At 32.5% G+C, this 15,959-nt stretch overlaps 3 protein-coding genes across 9 annotated transcripts; 2 read left to right on the forward strand and 1 right to left on the reverse strand.

The window, feature by feature from the left end:
* Positions 1-618: 618 nt before the first annotated feature.
* On the forward strand, positions 619-2,467 carry LOC108323101 (uncharacterized). The gene is made up of 4 exons (XM_017555445.2): positions 619-908; positions 991-1,170; positions 1,306-1,503; positions 1,611-2,467. The coding sequence occupies exons 1-4, from the start codon at positions 903-905 to the stop codon at positions 1,671-1,673; spliced, it is 447 nt and encodes a 148-aa protein (XP_017410934.1). The 5' UTR covers positions 619-902; the 3' UTR covers positions 1,674-2,467.
* A 5,779-nt stretch (positions 2,468-8,246) lies between these two features.
* Positions 8,247-12,542, reverse strand: LOC108323129 (U11/U12 small nuclear ribonucleoprotein 48 kDa protein). Of its 6 annotated transcripts, none has more exons than XR_008247873.1 (6): positions 11,379-12,542; positions 11,090-11,204; positions 10,406-10,513; positions 9,403-10,097; positions 9,269-9,302; positions 8,247-8,539 (listed from the first exon to the last, which is right to left on the reverse strand). XR_008247873.1 is itself a non-coding variant. In XM_017555491.1 (4 exons), exons 1-4 carry the CDS (start codon positions 12,485-12,487, stop codon positions 9,453-9,455), a joined length of 1,977 nt encoding a protein of 658 aa, XP_017410980.1. In that variant the 5' UTR covers positions 12,488-12,542; the 3' UTR covers positions 8,247-9,452. The 6 variants fall into 6 exon arrangements, 1 of the variants encoding a protein (XP_017410980.1); XR_008247872.1 differs by having other exon boundaries at positions 8,247-8,630; XR_001831649.1 differs by lacking the exon at positions 9,269-9,302.
* Positions 12,543-14,515: 1,973 nt separating this feature from the next.
* LOC108323092 (germin-like protein subfamily 1 member 13) lies at positions 14,516-15,932 on the forward strand. 2 transcript variants are annotated; one of them, XM_017555436.2, is made up of 2 exons: positions 14,516-15,013; positions 15,155-15,932. In XM_017555436.2, exons 1-2 carry the CDS (start codon positions 14,884-14,886, stop codon positions 15,703-15,705), a joined length of 681 nt encoding a protein of 226 aa, XP_017410925.1. In that variant the 5' UTR covers positions 14,516-14,883; the 3' UTR covers positions 15,706-15,932. The 2 variants fall into 2 exon arrangements, with proteins under 2 accessions (XP_017410925.1, XP_017410927.1); XM_017555438.2 differs by having other exon boundaries at positions 14,518-15,001.
* The last annotated feature ends 27 nt before the right edge of the window (positions 15,933-15,959 follow it).

Genomic DNA, 15,959 nt, shown 5'->3' on the forward strand with positions numbered 1-15,959 from the left:
ATAAAGTAAAATAGAGAACGAAAACCTTGCTTTGTTCCAAGAATTGAAAGGTACAATAGAAGAGGTAATTGACATGACGAAGCGGTGTTAAAGGATGAGATCGGGCATTTCCTGAATGAAATCATATCAATGGTGTCTTGGGTCCCATTGAAAAAGTTTGCCAACTTTTATTATTATTTGGCAGATAAACTGATAAACACATACATGGCAAAAGGCAAATTTAAGTGCAATAAGTGAGGAGAAGACAGAGTGAACAGTGACAGTTTGGCAGCAACAATAAACATTCAAATTCCAAGCTTTTTCAGATTGGTCATACTTGTGCACAGTGACACACCCACTTTTCTGCAGCACTTGCTCTTTCACTAAATGCCTGGTTTTTCTAGCCATTAGGTAGGAATGGGAAAAGGAATAAGAAGGCCATGGAGGGTCCCTTTCCCATACCTGTACTTTGCTGCTTCTCATTCAATTGGCCCCTTCACTCAACATCAACCACCACACTTTGCAGAACTAAAAGCAACTACCACCATAGAATAACAACAACAACAACCATCTTCTTACTATTATTAATATATATAAATAAAGTGACGTCTGTCTGTGTTGAAACTGATTCGTGGTAAAAGAAAAATGGTCTGTGACGGCAGTGCCCTGGGCAGGCCCTTTATTACATAGACATGGTTATGGTCACCACTTCTGGCACCCTCACACTGCACCCTTCATTCTCTGTCATAATCATAGTTCAACCGTGTAAAAAGGCTTTTACCATTATTCCACTCCTTCCCTTCACCTCTCGCTTTTCAGACACCAAACTGTCTGAGGTTTATTAGGAAACCCTCCTTCCCCACTTTATCTAACCTTTTTGCTCTCAACTTTCTTTCTGCCTTTCGTTTCACACACCTCCACAAATGGATGTAAGCTTCTTTGCTTTCACACACCTTCCTTTTTAGTCACTACTCATGGTTCTAACTAATGATTACCTGTTCATGGTGATAGGAATGGAAGACAGACGCACACATTCCGGAGTTTGGGAACTGGGATTTAACCAATGACTTTCCAATCACTCGCTATTTCGAGTGTGCAACACAGCCCCGTCCGCTTCGTTACACCTCCTCCTCCGCCGAAACTCGTCTCCACAACAAACCTCCTCGCCCCCTTCGAAATCATACCAAACAGGTTTCCTTAATTACTTCCTCAACTTCATGCATGATCATAATTGTGACGGTTCATGACATTTTTTGCTTTATGGACAAACCATGAAACCGTTTTTTGAGGATGTTTGAGTTGACTTAATTTGTGACTGTGGTACAGGAAACTAGGAACAAGGGAAGGAGGTGCCCGCATGGTAAAGGAAAAGCGTACGTAGTCAAGGAACAGTCAAGGAAGCCAAACCGAAGAAGGAAGCATATGCAGGTGCAACAAGAGGACACCGTTCGGCGAACTCCCAAACCCGTTGACGAAGATCTCTACAAGATCCCTCCCGAACTCCTCCACACTTCCAACAAACGGGTGTCTCATCAAACTCTCTTTTTTCTTATTAATGTTAATGCCATGTTTGTGTAGTACTTATTCTGTATACTAAATTTTTCTTGACTTAATTTACTATGGTTTTGTAGAAGAAAATTATGGGGTTCATTTCCAAGTGTTTTGTACAGCTTTCGTGTCACGAGAACTGCTAAGCTAGAATTGCTGCGAATGAATCTCGAACGCTGTGATTGGAAGGAGAATTTTGGAGAGAGAAGGGAGAATGTGTATGACAGTGATGCTTGTTGGTTTTTAATATGGGATTAAGGGGTGAATGTATTTTGGTTTTTTAAATTTATGTTTTTGAGGGGAATATTATATATAGTTTCCTAATTCATTGGATGAAGTGAGATTAGGATGATTCTGATACGTGTTGCACGTGGAGTGAGTGAATGTGAGTGTCTAACGTTAATTAATACTAAGAGTGAATGCAGACGTTGCAATTGGTGGCGGTTGTGTGGTGTCTCTTATATTGGAATGATGCTCTTGGTTTTGCTGGGATCATGCATTCATGCATTAACTACTCGTACCATCTATTGTCACTTTCACCAAGCAAACATCTTTTCTTAGCCATGACAACACAATGAACCATGGAACTAGGTGGGCTATGGTGGACCACAATATTCATACATTTAGATTAATCAAGTTACTGTAGTTTAGCTCGCACCAGTTTTTTCAAATGCTCTTGCCACACTAGGAAATCACCTCGAACATGTAGTTTCGGTTTTGTTTTCCTCTCTCTTCTCATCTCCAACTCCCTTCACCGGATCCTTCATAACTATGCTTCCGTCTCGTGATGACTTCAACAGCGCTATATTCCTCCATGAGCTCTTCAACGTAAACCTAGGTATGGATCCGACATCAATAACATCATCGTACTTCAACGTTCTAGAAGCGCCATAATACTAAACTTGGATCTCTACGTTTCCAAAAAAACAGAGAAAGGATTTCAACACCTCGAAAAGTACAAGAGAGAGAAAAATAAACACCTCGTTTTTCAAATTTTACGTACATTATCGTTCTTTTATTTATTATGTTTATTTGATAAATAAAATAAATAATGAATTACATTAATAGCCATATCAAAATAAAATGATTGTATATTTCATGTATATTTATGAAAATTAATATAATATATAATTAGGGTAGTTGAAGAAGTTATAATTGTACTTGTTGAGTGAAGTAACTATAACTATGATGGTCCACTCTAACATATTACATGTTGAGGTTGGGGATGACCCTATCAGTTAACCTTTTCACATTACTGAAGCTTCAAAACAAAAATATTACGAGCTACTAATAATATATTATAGAAACATAAATTAATGTTTACAAAAATAAGTTATTAACATTGATGGATTCCTTTCATCTCCTTCCTCATTTAGCTGTACTCTCGGATGAGTTATGTATTGGTATTAGAGAGGAATTGAACGATAAATTTTTCTTTTTAAAGAAATGACTTATATAACTTTGAAAAACTAAAATGTAAATTATTTTTATGGTAAGTCCTAATTTTCATTAGATAAATGTTATGAAAGAAATCATTAAACACAAAATAATATTATGTTTTATGATAATATAGTATTGTATACAATTTTACATTAAATATTAAAAATGTATTAAATATTATGTTATTACATCTTACTCCCAACTGACTTACATGAGAATTAAGGTTAGGACTAGGTGGGCAGTGCTGGGCATAGTAATAAGCACAAATAGAATAAGGATTCAACGCTTTCTTTGTTTTTCTTTTTAATAATAAAAAAAAATTCCAATTTTTATTTTAGCCGCACTTTTGTTTTTACAGTAACTTAATCTACCCAAAAAAAAAAGTATGTTAGCAAAATTACATTCGGCAGTTAAACTGAAAAATTAAATATTTAAAGAATTACAAAATTATAGGAAAATGAATTGATTATACATTCAAATTCAAATAATTCAACTAAAATAAATATGGTAGAAAATTTGTTTTTTTTTTTTTGGAGAAGAGAAAATGATAACCAAGTTCAAGACTTAGAACTCAAACATACACTATTAATATCTTTATCAATTAATTGTTATATTCATAAGTTTAGTTTTATTGGTCAATAATTATCAACAGCACAACTTCCACTATTAAATTTAAGACGTGATAGAAAAACCATAATCATATCTATTCTATAGATATTTTTATTTGAGGGGATAACCAGAATTTAAGTCATAAAAAATATTAAATTTATAAATTAATTAAAATAATCTTTCACTAAAAACACAAATGTCCCATATAATATATATATATATATATATATATATATATATATATATATTTAAATAATTATATATATGTAATATAAGTGTTTAAAAATATTTCATGTACTTAAAAAATTGTAATATTTTTTTAAATGACTTAAATATTAAATAAAAAATAATATGTTGAATATATAATATAGATGAAATATAATTAATAACATGGAATATAACTATATAATTTATAATATATGATGTGATTATTTTACTAAATAATTGATTTATTATAAACGTATAAAAACCATATAAAATCCAAGATTAAACTTTGTTTAGAATACACTTGTCTTCACCACCCTTTCCTTTTAACAAATTTTCATTTTTCATTTTTAAAGGAGAGAGCTGATGCAAAAGTTAGAGGGATTGATCATTTCTAGCAAATTCTCATTTTTAAAGGAAAGAGCTGAAGCAAAAGTTAAAGGAATTGATCATTTCTAGCAAATTAAGGAGATAGCTGAAGCAAAAGGTAAAGGAATGGATCAAAAGTATAGTTGTCGTAGTCACTTGATCACCCAGTTATATTGATCACTGCACAGGTTTTTTTTTTCTTCATTGTCACGCATCAAGAACATGTTTCACTAAGAAAGGGTAGTGTTAAAGAAGGCTTTTGAGCATAGTAATCATATAGTAGTTTCTTTAATCTGGATTTGTATTATTCAGGTTTGTAATCTGATTATTTTTTTAATTTAATAATAAAAAAGCGAGTATATTTTTATTTTTGTGATTGAATTGATTATAAAAAAATTTAATTGATAAACTGATTTTGGGATGAAAAAAATTTTAGTGACTAAATTGAAATTTCAAAATATTTATTTACTATGTATTTGTCATTTCATTAATTTTTTTAATACAATTAACGTAATTTTTTTTTTAATAATTATTGTTTAGTAGCTAAAAAATTTAAATAACTTAAATAGATCATGTAACTGAAATAGAATATATATATATATATATATATATATATATATATATATATATTTATAGATTTTATGATTATGAAAAACATAAACAGAGAATATGAAATATAATTGTAAAAGTCATGCTCATCTCATTTGCTCAACTAACCAGTCACCCCTTTTAAATGTTTAGACCTCCTTTCATGACTAAGACTTTATCATACACTTTTTATGTTCAGCATAATCACCCAAACAACCGATAACAAAGAAAGATAGCATGAACGCAGAGTTGCAAATATTAATATATTTATTAAAACTTTATTAACAGTATAGATAATTAACAAAATCTTCTGTCAGTAAATATAATTACTGGTTAAAAACTAATAAAAAAATTGTTCTCTCCAATTAGTAGGTTAAGAAAAATTGAGTTACTACTGGAAGACGCGTTATACAGTTCTATATCATTGTTTACCTTTTTTATAATCTTCATCTATACCTCGTATCAAACTTAATTTATCACAACCTCTTTCGAACCAAAACATCTATAGTAATCAATTATTACCTTCACTCTTCATTTTGTTCATCATTTATTTTATTATTCTCGCATAATCTCACTTACATGAAAGATTCAACCATCAAGTCTCGTTGTCGTTCTAAATCACTTGCACATTCAAACCTATATAGCCTATAAATTATATTACCGAGCAACAAGCTTTTAACAATAATTATATAACCATCCATTTTTCCTCGAAACTAAATGTTCTTTTAAGTTATCAACAATTTTACACTACAATTACATTTTGAACTTTTTCATTTCCTTTGTTTTTCTATTTCGGTACCTTTTTTTTTTAACAATAGTTGCTCGGTTACTAATAAACTCTTATATATATATATATATATATATATATATATATATATATATATATATATATATATATATATATATATTTAATGTTATTCTTGTTCTGTTTTTAATTATGACTCCATCTAATTGAAAAATCACAAGTCTTTGCAAATAAACAATAGAAATGGTAAATATCGGTGTCACTATTAAACAATTTGCCTATGTAAAGAGTGATATTTTCGCCTTCAGTCAAAGGTTCATCATGATCTCTTCAATTTCATCATCTTCAGATGTTGAATCATTATCTCTAAAAAAACACATCAGGTCAATTACTAATTCACACCTAAATATATAATAAAATAAAATAAACATGAGTAATGATTTTTCACATCAATAATGATTCTTCATCCTGCAAATCAACATGATTTTAACTCAAAGCATATCAATTATTTCGTCATTCAAATATTAAGCAAAACACATAAAGGAAGCCAGTAAACAAGAGAGAACACATAATAGTCAAAATATCGAACTTCTATGGAGCTTCTAAAATTAAAAAACGAAATTTAATAACAATAAGAATGAAAAACATATAACATAGCCTCCAATAAAAAATCAACATCAACATAATCAATTATTTTATTATTAAAATGACAAACAAATAAACGAACATAGCACGAGTAACAAATTACAGTGTCACGGGGGTTGTTGTATGTGGGGGAAGACAGAGGATGGAGATGAGAACGAAACAAATTGGATAAGCGAGAAAGATGAGTTAGATTTAACTAGGTGTTTCTGATTTTTTTTATTTTTTATTTTAAATTAAAAATAAAAATGATTAAAATACACCTATGTTTAAAGTGTTTTTTTATGAATGACAATTTTTTTGTTTATTAAAACTTGGTATACTTATTAAAAGCTTACATAGGTTAGCAAAACTCTCTCTATATATATAATTATTTAAAAATATATATTATATATGGGACATTTGTGTTTTCAGAAATTTAAATTTTACGAAAGATTATTAATATTATTTTAATCAATTTATAAATCCAATATTTGTTATGTCTTAGATTCTGTTTATCCTCAACTAAAAATATGTATAGAATAGATCTCATTATGTTCATATTTCAAAGTATGTTAACATTATTGTCGAAGTTTCAATTATGTTGTTGATAATTATTCACCAATTTTCAAGATGTATAATGGAACTATCCTTGGTTCTAAAAAATTTGAAAAGTACGTTGTAGAAGATACATCAGGAAACAAACCTGAAGATGCTTATACTTAAAAAAAAATTATTTTCAATTTTGATATTCAATTTTCAATATTTTTAAATTATTTCTTTTACGACAATTATTAATAAAATGGAACGTCAATACTTAAATTATATTGGAATATATTTGTCTGAGAATTTCCAAATATTCACTTATAAAGACTAAATTTATTGTTTCATATTCTTTTCCCTTTCCGCATTTAATTAAACTGTACAAGTATCACGTCTAATTATAGTTTACAAGTATCACGTCTAATTATAGTTTTGCATTTTCACGATATAAATTTTGGCTTAAAAGTTCTCCTACTTTTGCGTATTATATTTTAAATTTTCAATTAAGTCTTGAAAAATTATTCACACCCTAAATAGGATAACTACGACAAATTAAACTAACTTAAAAAATAATTTATTAATATAATAGGTAAATGACCGAGACTTTTATATTTTGCTATATTTAACATAAAAAACTATCATAAATATTTTGTTATGTTTTATTTTTCTAAATTACCATGTAAAGATAATTAAAACTAAATATCTTAATATAACAAGTAATTGATAAATATATTAATAGTGCAAGGCAATGCTTTAGTTTTCCTTTTTTACTTTATGATCAATGTATACTTTTATTGTGTGACTACAATTTACGTCGTCAGATGAAAGTCTAAGGTTCTAAATGTTTGAGTTCCAGTCATGAACTGGGTATCATTTTCTCTTTTCGTAAAACAAAACAAATTTTCTATAAATTTTTATTTAGTTATATTATTTCGAAAATATATTAAAAGTAAACTAATTTAGGTTTGAAGGACTAATTTTACCTTAGCCCTGCGTGAACCCATTCTAGGTGAGAATTTGGAGGCTGAAGCTTCTAAAAAAACACTCCTGTTAAGTGGACTAAAAATATAAGACTTGATTTTAAAAGAAATCAGAGTCATAAACTAAACACTCAAATGACAATTCTACATTTTAGATGTATTTAACTTCAAAAGGTGACCTTTTCTTCATTTCTTCTTAGGCTACACTCCTTTTAAATTTCAAATCAGATCATTTTTCTATGATAAAAAATAGACCTTTAAAATCTGGAATAGGTAAAATCCCATATCAAGGTTTTATATTTCCATTCAATATTTTTGTAACAAAAATGTAGAAAAGGCCTTGACTTGCAGAATATACAAGCGCTAATCCCTCCTAGAATGTGCTGATAATCCATTATTAAGAGACCGGTGAAACTAGACACAGCAAAAGATGAAGTTTATTTTCCTTTGTCCTTTTGCCTTAGCCGTACCCAAAATATCAATTGATGTGTTAGCCCGTATTTTCCCGTGAAATCGAGCGGGGATGAAGGCAACATTTCCAATATTCATTCTTCACGTACCCAGCAACCAACATATTCGGAATTGTTTGAAAGCAAACAATAAATGGACAAAAAAAAATCAAATTATCAACGTTGTTCTTAAAATTTGAAATTTGGAAAATAAAATCCATCTTTTGACATAAATAAGGCCGCTCAGGACAGAGGAGCCCTCTTTGCAACAATAAATTGAATAAACAGATAGAACAGAGATAGTTACCATTTACAGTAAGATGCAAACAACACCATTGACATATTTTCTTTCCCTCATCCACCCTCACTCTTGGTATAATTACCTTCAGATATCTGGACAGATGCAAACATTGACCGCAGACACAGGACCATAGCTGGGTTCTTCTAATAAGTAATGAAGAAACCTATGAAACCCATTGAATAAATCAGCAAGTATCTAAAAAGGGCAGAGGGAATTCAGGAAGAGAGTGAAAGATTCTGTTGCTTTCAGCTGGTCTGGAATCAAAGCATGAGAAATTAGCCGAGACAAAGGCATTTCGATCTCAATAATGCAAAAATATTCAACAAATTTTCTCACAAAAATAAAAGCCTCAATAATGAAAACCTTCACTAACCTTGCCATATTCTATGCTAAGGTTAGGAACAAATGATGGAGAGAGAACACAGGGAAGTTGTTAAAACAAAAAATAGCTCAAGTTCAGACAGAATCCAATTCCAATCACTTCTTTGTTAAACACAAAATAAACGATAAAAATATACACCAAAAAGAGAAGATAAAATTTCAGATGCCTGTTAGATAATATAAACTATATAGTTTCTCTAGTAGTAGTTAAATGAATCAATATCCTAAGTAAAGCATTATCCAAACTGTTCATTTTTCCTAGCACTGCCACATAGCCGCACACAATACAATGTACTGAAAAAACAACCATGAGATAAGTAAAACTAGTGAAAAAAATCTTATGTAATGAATTCTAATGTGGATGACATAATTTCCATTTTCATGCTTTTTCCATCGAGGAAAAATAAAAACACAACAGTGATAACAGCCACCACCACCAACAATAAACCAGTCCGAGTAAAGCTAGCTTAAATAAATGTACTTTCAGAATTAAGGATACAAAGGAGGATACATTGACAAAATCGCCGAAGCTTGGTAAGTTATTACTGCAAATTTATGCAAAAAAAGTACGTCAAAAGTAGCAATTCACATTCAAATTTACATACATACAACATCTAAAGAGGAAACATAAGTAGCATAACTTACCCACAGGCCACAAGAGGTGTAGTATCTTCACAGTTCTGACCAAGACAATCCTAATAATGTTCGTTATCATAAAATTTATCGGACTTGATATATTTGGCATCAGAGGATATATCATCATCACATATATCAAGAGATTCTGAAGGATCATATCGATCTGAAAATGTCTTATTTGGGAAAGAATCTGAAATATGACTCCTGTGAGTGTCATTCTTCCACCTATCCCTCGATCTAGATGAGTGATCATGCTTCTTTCTATTTGAGTAGGAACCATATTCGTTCTGACGACTACTATGCTCAGGTGATCGACTATGTCTTGAGTGTCTTTCATGGCTTGAAGAAGGCCGGTCTCTATGATCTTTTCCTCGTTCAGCATTCCCTTGATCATCTCGGTAATAATGACTTCGATGATGCTCATGTTTGAATTGTTTGTAATCTCTAGAAAATGAAACGTCCAATTTATTGCTTTCATCACAACAGCTAGACTGTGATTGTTGCTGAGAATAATGTGGGTTGCTTGTTCTCACTGCAGGTGAGTCGGAACTAGCTCTTCTTGAATTATTGGCTTCCATAAAAATGTCATCGCCAGGAGGCTTAAATGGAAACAATCCACTATCTTCAGCCATCTTCACAGGGCTCTCAAAACCCCCAGCCCGCTTGATTTGCTCCATGAAATCCTCTATCATGTACCTCATCACCTTCCAGAAAGAATTTAAAATTAAGTAGATTAGCTAAAATAAAAGAATTAAATTAAAAAAAATGAAAATCTCTCTTCATATAATTTATTCTTAACTGGTGTTATAAGACATATAAGCCAAAACAAGTATGCAACAACTCTGATAGAACAGTTTCACCAAGCTACCAAATATAATAATTATAGGATGATTACAAGACCACAATACAGAAACGGAGCATTTGGAAAATGAAACCAAGATCAAGTACATGAAATTACTATGATTCAACAATATAAGCAGAAAACTTCAACAACTAGTGCAGTACTTCTAACCTGTAAAGGTGATTGATTTGCCTTCTTGCCACGATAAGACATTCTTCGACGTTTGTAATCCCTTTCTTCAGCTAGCAACTCCTCTCGGGTCTTTTCTTTAGATGATTCCTACAATTGATATCAATAGAAATCATGCTCAATAACAGGTACAATGAAAGACAATATAATATTCCGCTTCCATGGCTGGGATGGGTTAGGGGCTGTATGTACAGGTGTTTAACTATAAAAATGCCACCTTATTTTCATTTCTTTCCTGATTTAATAAGAAGTTTATATTAAATGGCAAACAATTAAGACAATTTCCTATTGACGTTTTCTGTTACACTATTTCCTACATAAAGTTTTGAAAATGCAAAACAACAAAAAGATAAAAAATGTTTCCTCAAAGAAACAGTCTTCTACATAACAGGAACTTGGGCACAAATTTATAAGAACTTGTTCCCATGCTCATAAACGCATGAGTAGGAAAAATAGATAGAATGTGGATTGAACAGAGTCTATTTCTTCTCCTGGTGAACCTAGGATATTCCATGACCAAGAGCCACGGAGTAATGCCTTCAGATATAAGAAATCTAGTTCCCTAAGTACTAAAATGTGAAAAAAGAAGTAAAACCTGTCTATTAAGGCAAACCAAAGAACGCAATACCAAAACAGAACTTCTTCTACCAACAATATTAAAAGTACCCGGTTAGATGATTGAGGCCTATGTATGCCATCGTGATCAATTATAGGTCTATAATCAGGGCGTTTTTCACGCTCTTGGTTTGCTTTCTCAGACAAATAAGAATGCTCAGCGACCCTGCACAAATAAAGCTCCATATAATTCAGAATAAGCTCGCAAAATCCCCAATTTTTTTATTGTAAATGATCATAACAATACAAAAGACACAACTCATACTTCATAGTTTTCACACCAAAGAAGCATTTATGACAGAAAAAAATGCTCAAATTTTGAAGAGGAAATACAACATACAGTTGATAGTTACTTGGCTTCTGAGAAAACCAAAATCCCTTAATTTTCTGTTCAAACAAAGATCGCTCGTGCAATGCCGCAACAGCCGCTGCAACTTGGGACACAAATATCTTCCTATTCAGTATGGAAATTTTCTTTTCGCCACCTGGTGCAGCAGGTTTGACATCCTTAGTGTCCACACTCTCTTTACCTAAATTCTGAGACTCGTGCTTCGAAGCAGCTCGGTCTTCTAAAGGAGATAACAACAGAACAGACGCACCAACCGTGATACATTGCTTCAGGAAATTGAGAACAAAACCTTTCCCGTTCGCTGCACCGTAAAGGATCGAGACCTGATACGCCAGCCACGTCAAAGCCTGGTTCGAAACGGGGCAAATTACGTGCGAATTTTGGCGTTCCGTGGAAACGGAAGCTTCTCTGATAATCGACTTGAGACACAAACAGCATAACAAAAACATATGCTGCTGCATAGCAGTGTCAACAACGACGCCGTATCTAGGTGAATTCGCTATTATCCAATCCGTTAAGTGATGTTCATTGGCTATTCCGAGACCTAAAATAGCGCGAAGAACGGAGTTGGAGAAGGTGGTAGGAAAATCGTTCCAGGCATCGAGTTCACGCGCGACGGAGAAGTAGTGAGAGGGAAGAATTTGCGCGTGGTGAGACAGTGGGTTTAGGTTGGAATGGGTATCTGTATCAGCGCATTCGAGAGATAAAAAGGCGGGAAGCGTGAGTGTGGTGGTTGTGGTGAGGGCGTCCGCAGGGGAGAAAGAAACGACGGCGGGGCAATCGCGGTAGAAGAAGTTGGAGAGGGAATGGAGGTAGAAAGAGAGTTGATCAGAGGGAGAGTTGTGGAGGGTATGGGGGTAAGTGAGAGAGTGAGTGAGATCGGGAAGAGGGCGCGGGGAGGAAGGGCAACGAAGGTGGTGGTGGAAGAGCGAGTGTGGAGGAATCAGATGGTGTGGACTGAAAGGGCATTGTATTAGGTTAGTGTTTAGGGTTGCCGGAGATGGTGTTACAGAGAGAACGTGATTTGAGAGAGCGATTAGGTTTTTCAGAGATGATAGCGTTGAAGAAAGACTAGGGCTGTTATTCGAAGGATTATTCATCGATCTTCTTCCTCAAAACTATCTTCACCTTCACACTCTCCTTCCAGGGACTTCTTCAAATTCAACTGAGTGTTCAGTTTAAAGGACCTGGGCCTTTTATTTAGAATTCTGGCCCATAATATATTCAAAATGAGCAGAATTTCTCCTGCACTCCATGTTTTATTTCTCCAGTTTCATAAGTAAAACAAAATGACATATTTGCCCTTGTCATTTTCTCTCTCTCCCACACCTCCATACTTCTGCCTCCATCTACACCTCCACCCAATCTTCTTCTTTCACCTCCACCCCCATCTTCTTCTTCCACATCCTCTTTTGGTTTTGTTTTCATTTGGTAGGTACCCATCAACATTACAAGCATTGTGAATTATGCAATTCATATTCTAAATTAACATTACATATTATATGATTTAGAATGTAATTTACATTACTGATTATATAATTTATATTGTAAAATTGTATTATAGATTATACAAGTCAAAATGAAATTTACATTATTAATTGGTTTTTAAATTTGTATTATGAATTGTATAATTCTAAAGATAAATTTGTATTACAAATTGTATAATGTAAAATGTAAATTTATAATTCGAAATGTATAAAATTAATTTTTGAATTTCAGACTGTATAATCTGACACAATCCGAACTATAATTTAAGCAGAGGTATAATTGGAATTTTAAAAAATATGGGATGTTGGAAGAAACTCCCTGATTCCCTGATATGAGACTGGTCCTCAGAAAGGATTTTGGGCCCAAAACATAAAATGCACTGGCCCATTCACGTATGTGGCCCAAAAACACCTCAACGTTCGTTCATCACCTTTTCATCGTCTTAAATCCTAATTCTCCCTGGCCAGACGTTAAAACAACAGTTATTTGGAATCGTGATTTCCACTATCCATGCCACCATCATTACCTCCATTATCTCCGTCTTAATCTCTCAAAAAGATAACTATGTACGTCATGTTTTGAGAACTTAACTTACATTATCATTAATAAGTTGTTGAGTACAAATAAAATACTAAAGAAGATATACATTAGACCATTTTGCATTAAGGCATCCAATACAGTAAAAAAAAACACATTTGGTTTGTCAAACTACCGACTGCTTGAAAGTGCGTATATTTGTCAAATAGGATAAAGATAAATAAAAACACGCTATGTTTATGTGATTTTTCAATAGGAAATTAGGAGGTTGGAGAACGATCACAATCTTTCAATGGGGATATTCCAAATTTCTAAAAATTACGATTCATAATTAGTTTTAATGTCATTGTCATCAAACTTCTTAATTACCTGCTTTGTAACAACTCTTCTTTTCGGTGCAAGTCCTATCATATCATATTCTTTAATGTGAATATATGAATATGGGTAGAAAAAAATATATCTTTTTAATAACTTTTTTACAAACTGATCAACAAAATAATAACATGTAATTTATTGTTAAAAAGTTGTCCGAAAAAAAAAGCCAGATAAATACATAATAAATGATTTGGTGAAAAACGAAAGTGTAATAATTACTCTTTGTACAAAATCAAATATCTTATGCGTTTGAAACACTTATGTAAGTCATCTTCAAACACTTATGCGTTTGAAATCCTTGAGTGGTGTGAGAAAATTAACAAAAATCAAGGAAGCAACTTAGTTACTTCACGGATAGAGATCAGAGACTTTGTGACCAGATAAATTAATGAAATTTTTGCCTTATAAAAATTTCCATTATCCCCCACTTACTCCAGACCATATCTGAATGGTAACATGAATGACCAATTAAAGACTCTGGCACAAAAACAAATAAAACCAATGAGGTGTAGCACTAGTTAAGGTCTTATGCACGTTTTATAAAAAAAGTATTTTGATACTGACAAATTTTTTAGGTTTATTTGATATTATCTTTCTTTACCTTTTATTTTTTCTTAAAAATACAAAAGCTTACTTTTTATATAATTATTTTAATTATATACGTATATCAAATTTTTGTAAACTTGTATCATCGTATCAATATTCAATTTTTACATAAATGCTGAGAAAATGATAGAAATACTGAGAAAATTGTAGCCGCCTCTGAAAACCAACAACTCTGAGTCTCTGATTCACCAGCTCCCATTAGAAAACTAATATTTCAAGCACAGGTAGTGGATACGTACATACTGAACTTGTCATGGAGCATATTAATCTATAATATTTTATCTTTTTTAGCTCACGACCTAATCAAAGATATTTGACAAACTAGTCATTAAGAATGTTTCAACCAATCAAATACTTATCTAATCCTGAAATCTGTAAAATACACATAAATTGCCTCGTCCTATAAATACCTAGCTTCCCATGCTGCAAAATCATCAACTCTCACAAACACTCTCTTACATTTCACACTAATTACAAGTTACGAACAAAAATGAAGGTTGTTCAGTTCCTTGTAGTTCTATTGGCTTTGGCATCCTCCGTTGCCTTTGCTTATGATCCAAGCCCTCTGCAAGACTTCTGTGTGGCTATCAATGATACCAAAACCGGTGGTATATATGGCGGTATATATATATATATATAAATATACAATAATATATATATATACATACATACATAAATTTTGTAGCTTTTTTGTGTGAAGAATAATCTGCACATGTCTATGTATAAAAGTTTGTTATTTGGTGATTTTGTTTAATGTGCAGTGTTCGTGAATGGAAAATTTTGCAAGGATCCAAAGCTTGCTAATGCTGACGATTTCTTCTATCGTGGGTTGGGAGCCGGTGACACTGCTAACCCGTTAGGTTCAAAGGTGACAGCAGTGACTGTTAATGAAATATTAGGTTTGAACACACTTGGCATATCGTTGGCTCGCATAGATTTTGCACCCAAGGGTTTGAACCCTCCCCACACTCACCCTCGAGGAACAGAGATTCTTGTAGTCTTGGAAGGTACCCTTTACGTTGGCTTTGTCGCGTCCAACCAGAACGACAACAGGTTATTCACCAAAGTGTTGAACAAAGGTGATGTGTTTGTTTTTCCCATCGGTCTGATTCACTTCCAGCAAAACGTTGGTTATGGAAATGCTGTGGCCATTGCTGCTCTTAGTAGCCAAAACCCGGGTGTTATCACTATTGCAAATGCTGTCTTTGGATCTAAACCTCCCATCTCCGATGATGTTCTCGCCAAAGCTTTTCAAGTTGACGTAAAGATTATCGACTACCTTCAGAGGCAATTCTGGTACAACAATAGCTAGAGTGTGGGAAAATGAACCACTATCGTTATCTTACCTTCCTCGGACCTTACATAAATGATTTTCTAAATGTGTAGCTTTTCATGCAAAAGTCTCTCAATCAGTTACAACAGTATTAAATAAAATGCATGTAGCTATATATTATGTCTGTAACAAAGCTGTTTTGTGTGCATTTCAACCTTAATACACCAATAAAAGACGGTAACGACGCTGCTCTTCTTTATTTTTAACACTTTATGAAAGTTTATTCATAAATA

This window comes from Vigna angularis, chromosome 3 (assembly GCF_016808095.1).
Source record: "Vigna angularis cultivar LongXiaoDou No.4 chromosome 3, ASM1680809v1, whole genome shotgun sequence".
In the NCBI taxonomy this organism is placed as follows: Eukaryota; Viridiplantae; Streptophyta; class Magnoliopsida; order Fabales; family Fabaceae; genus Vigna; species Vigna angularis.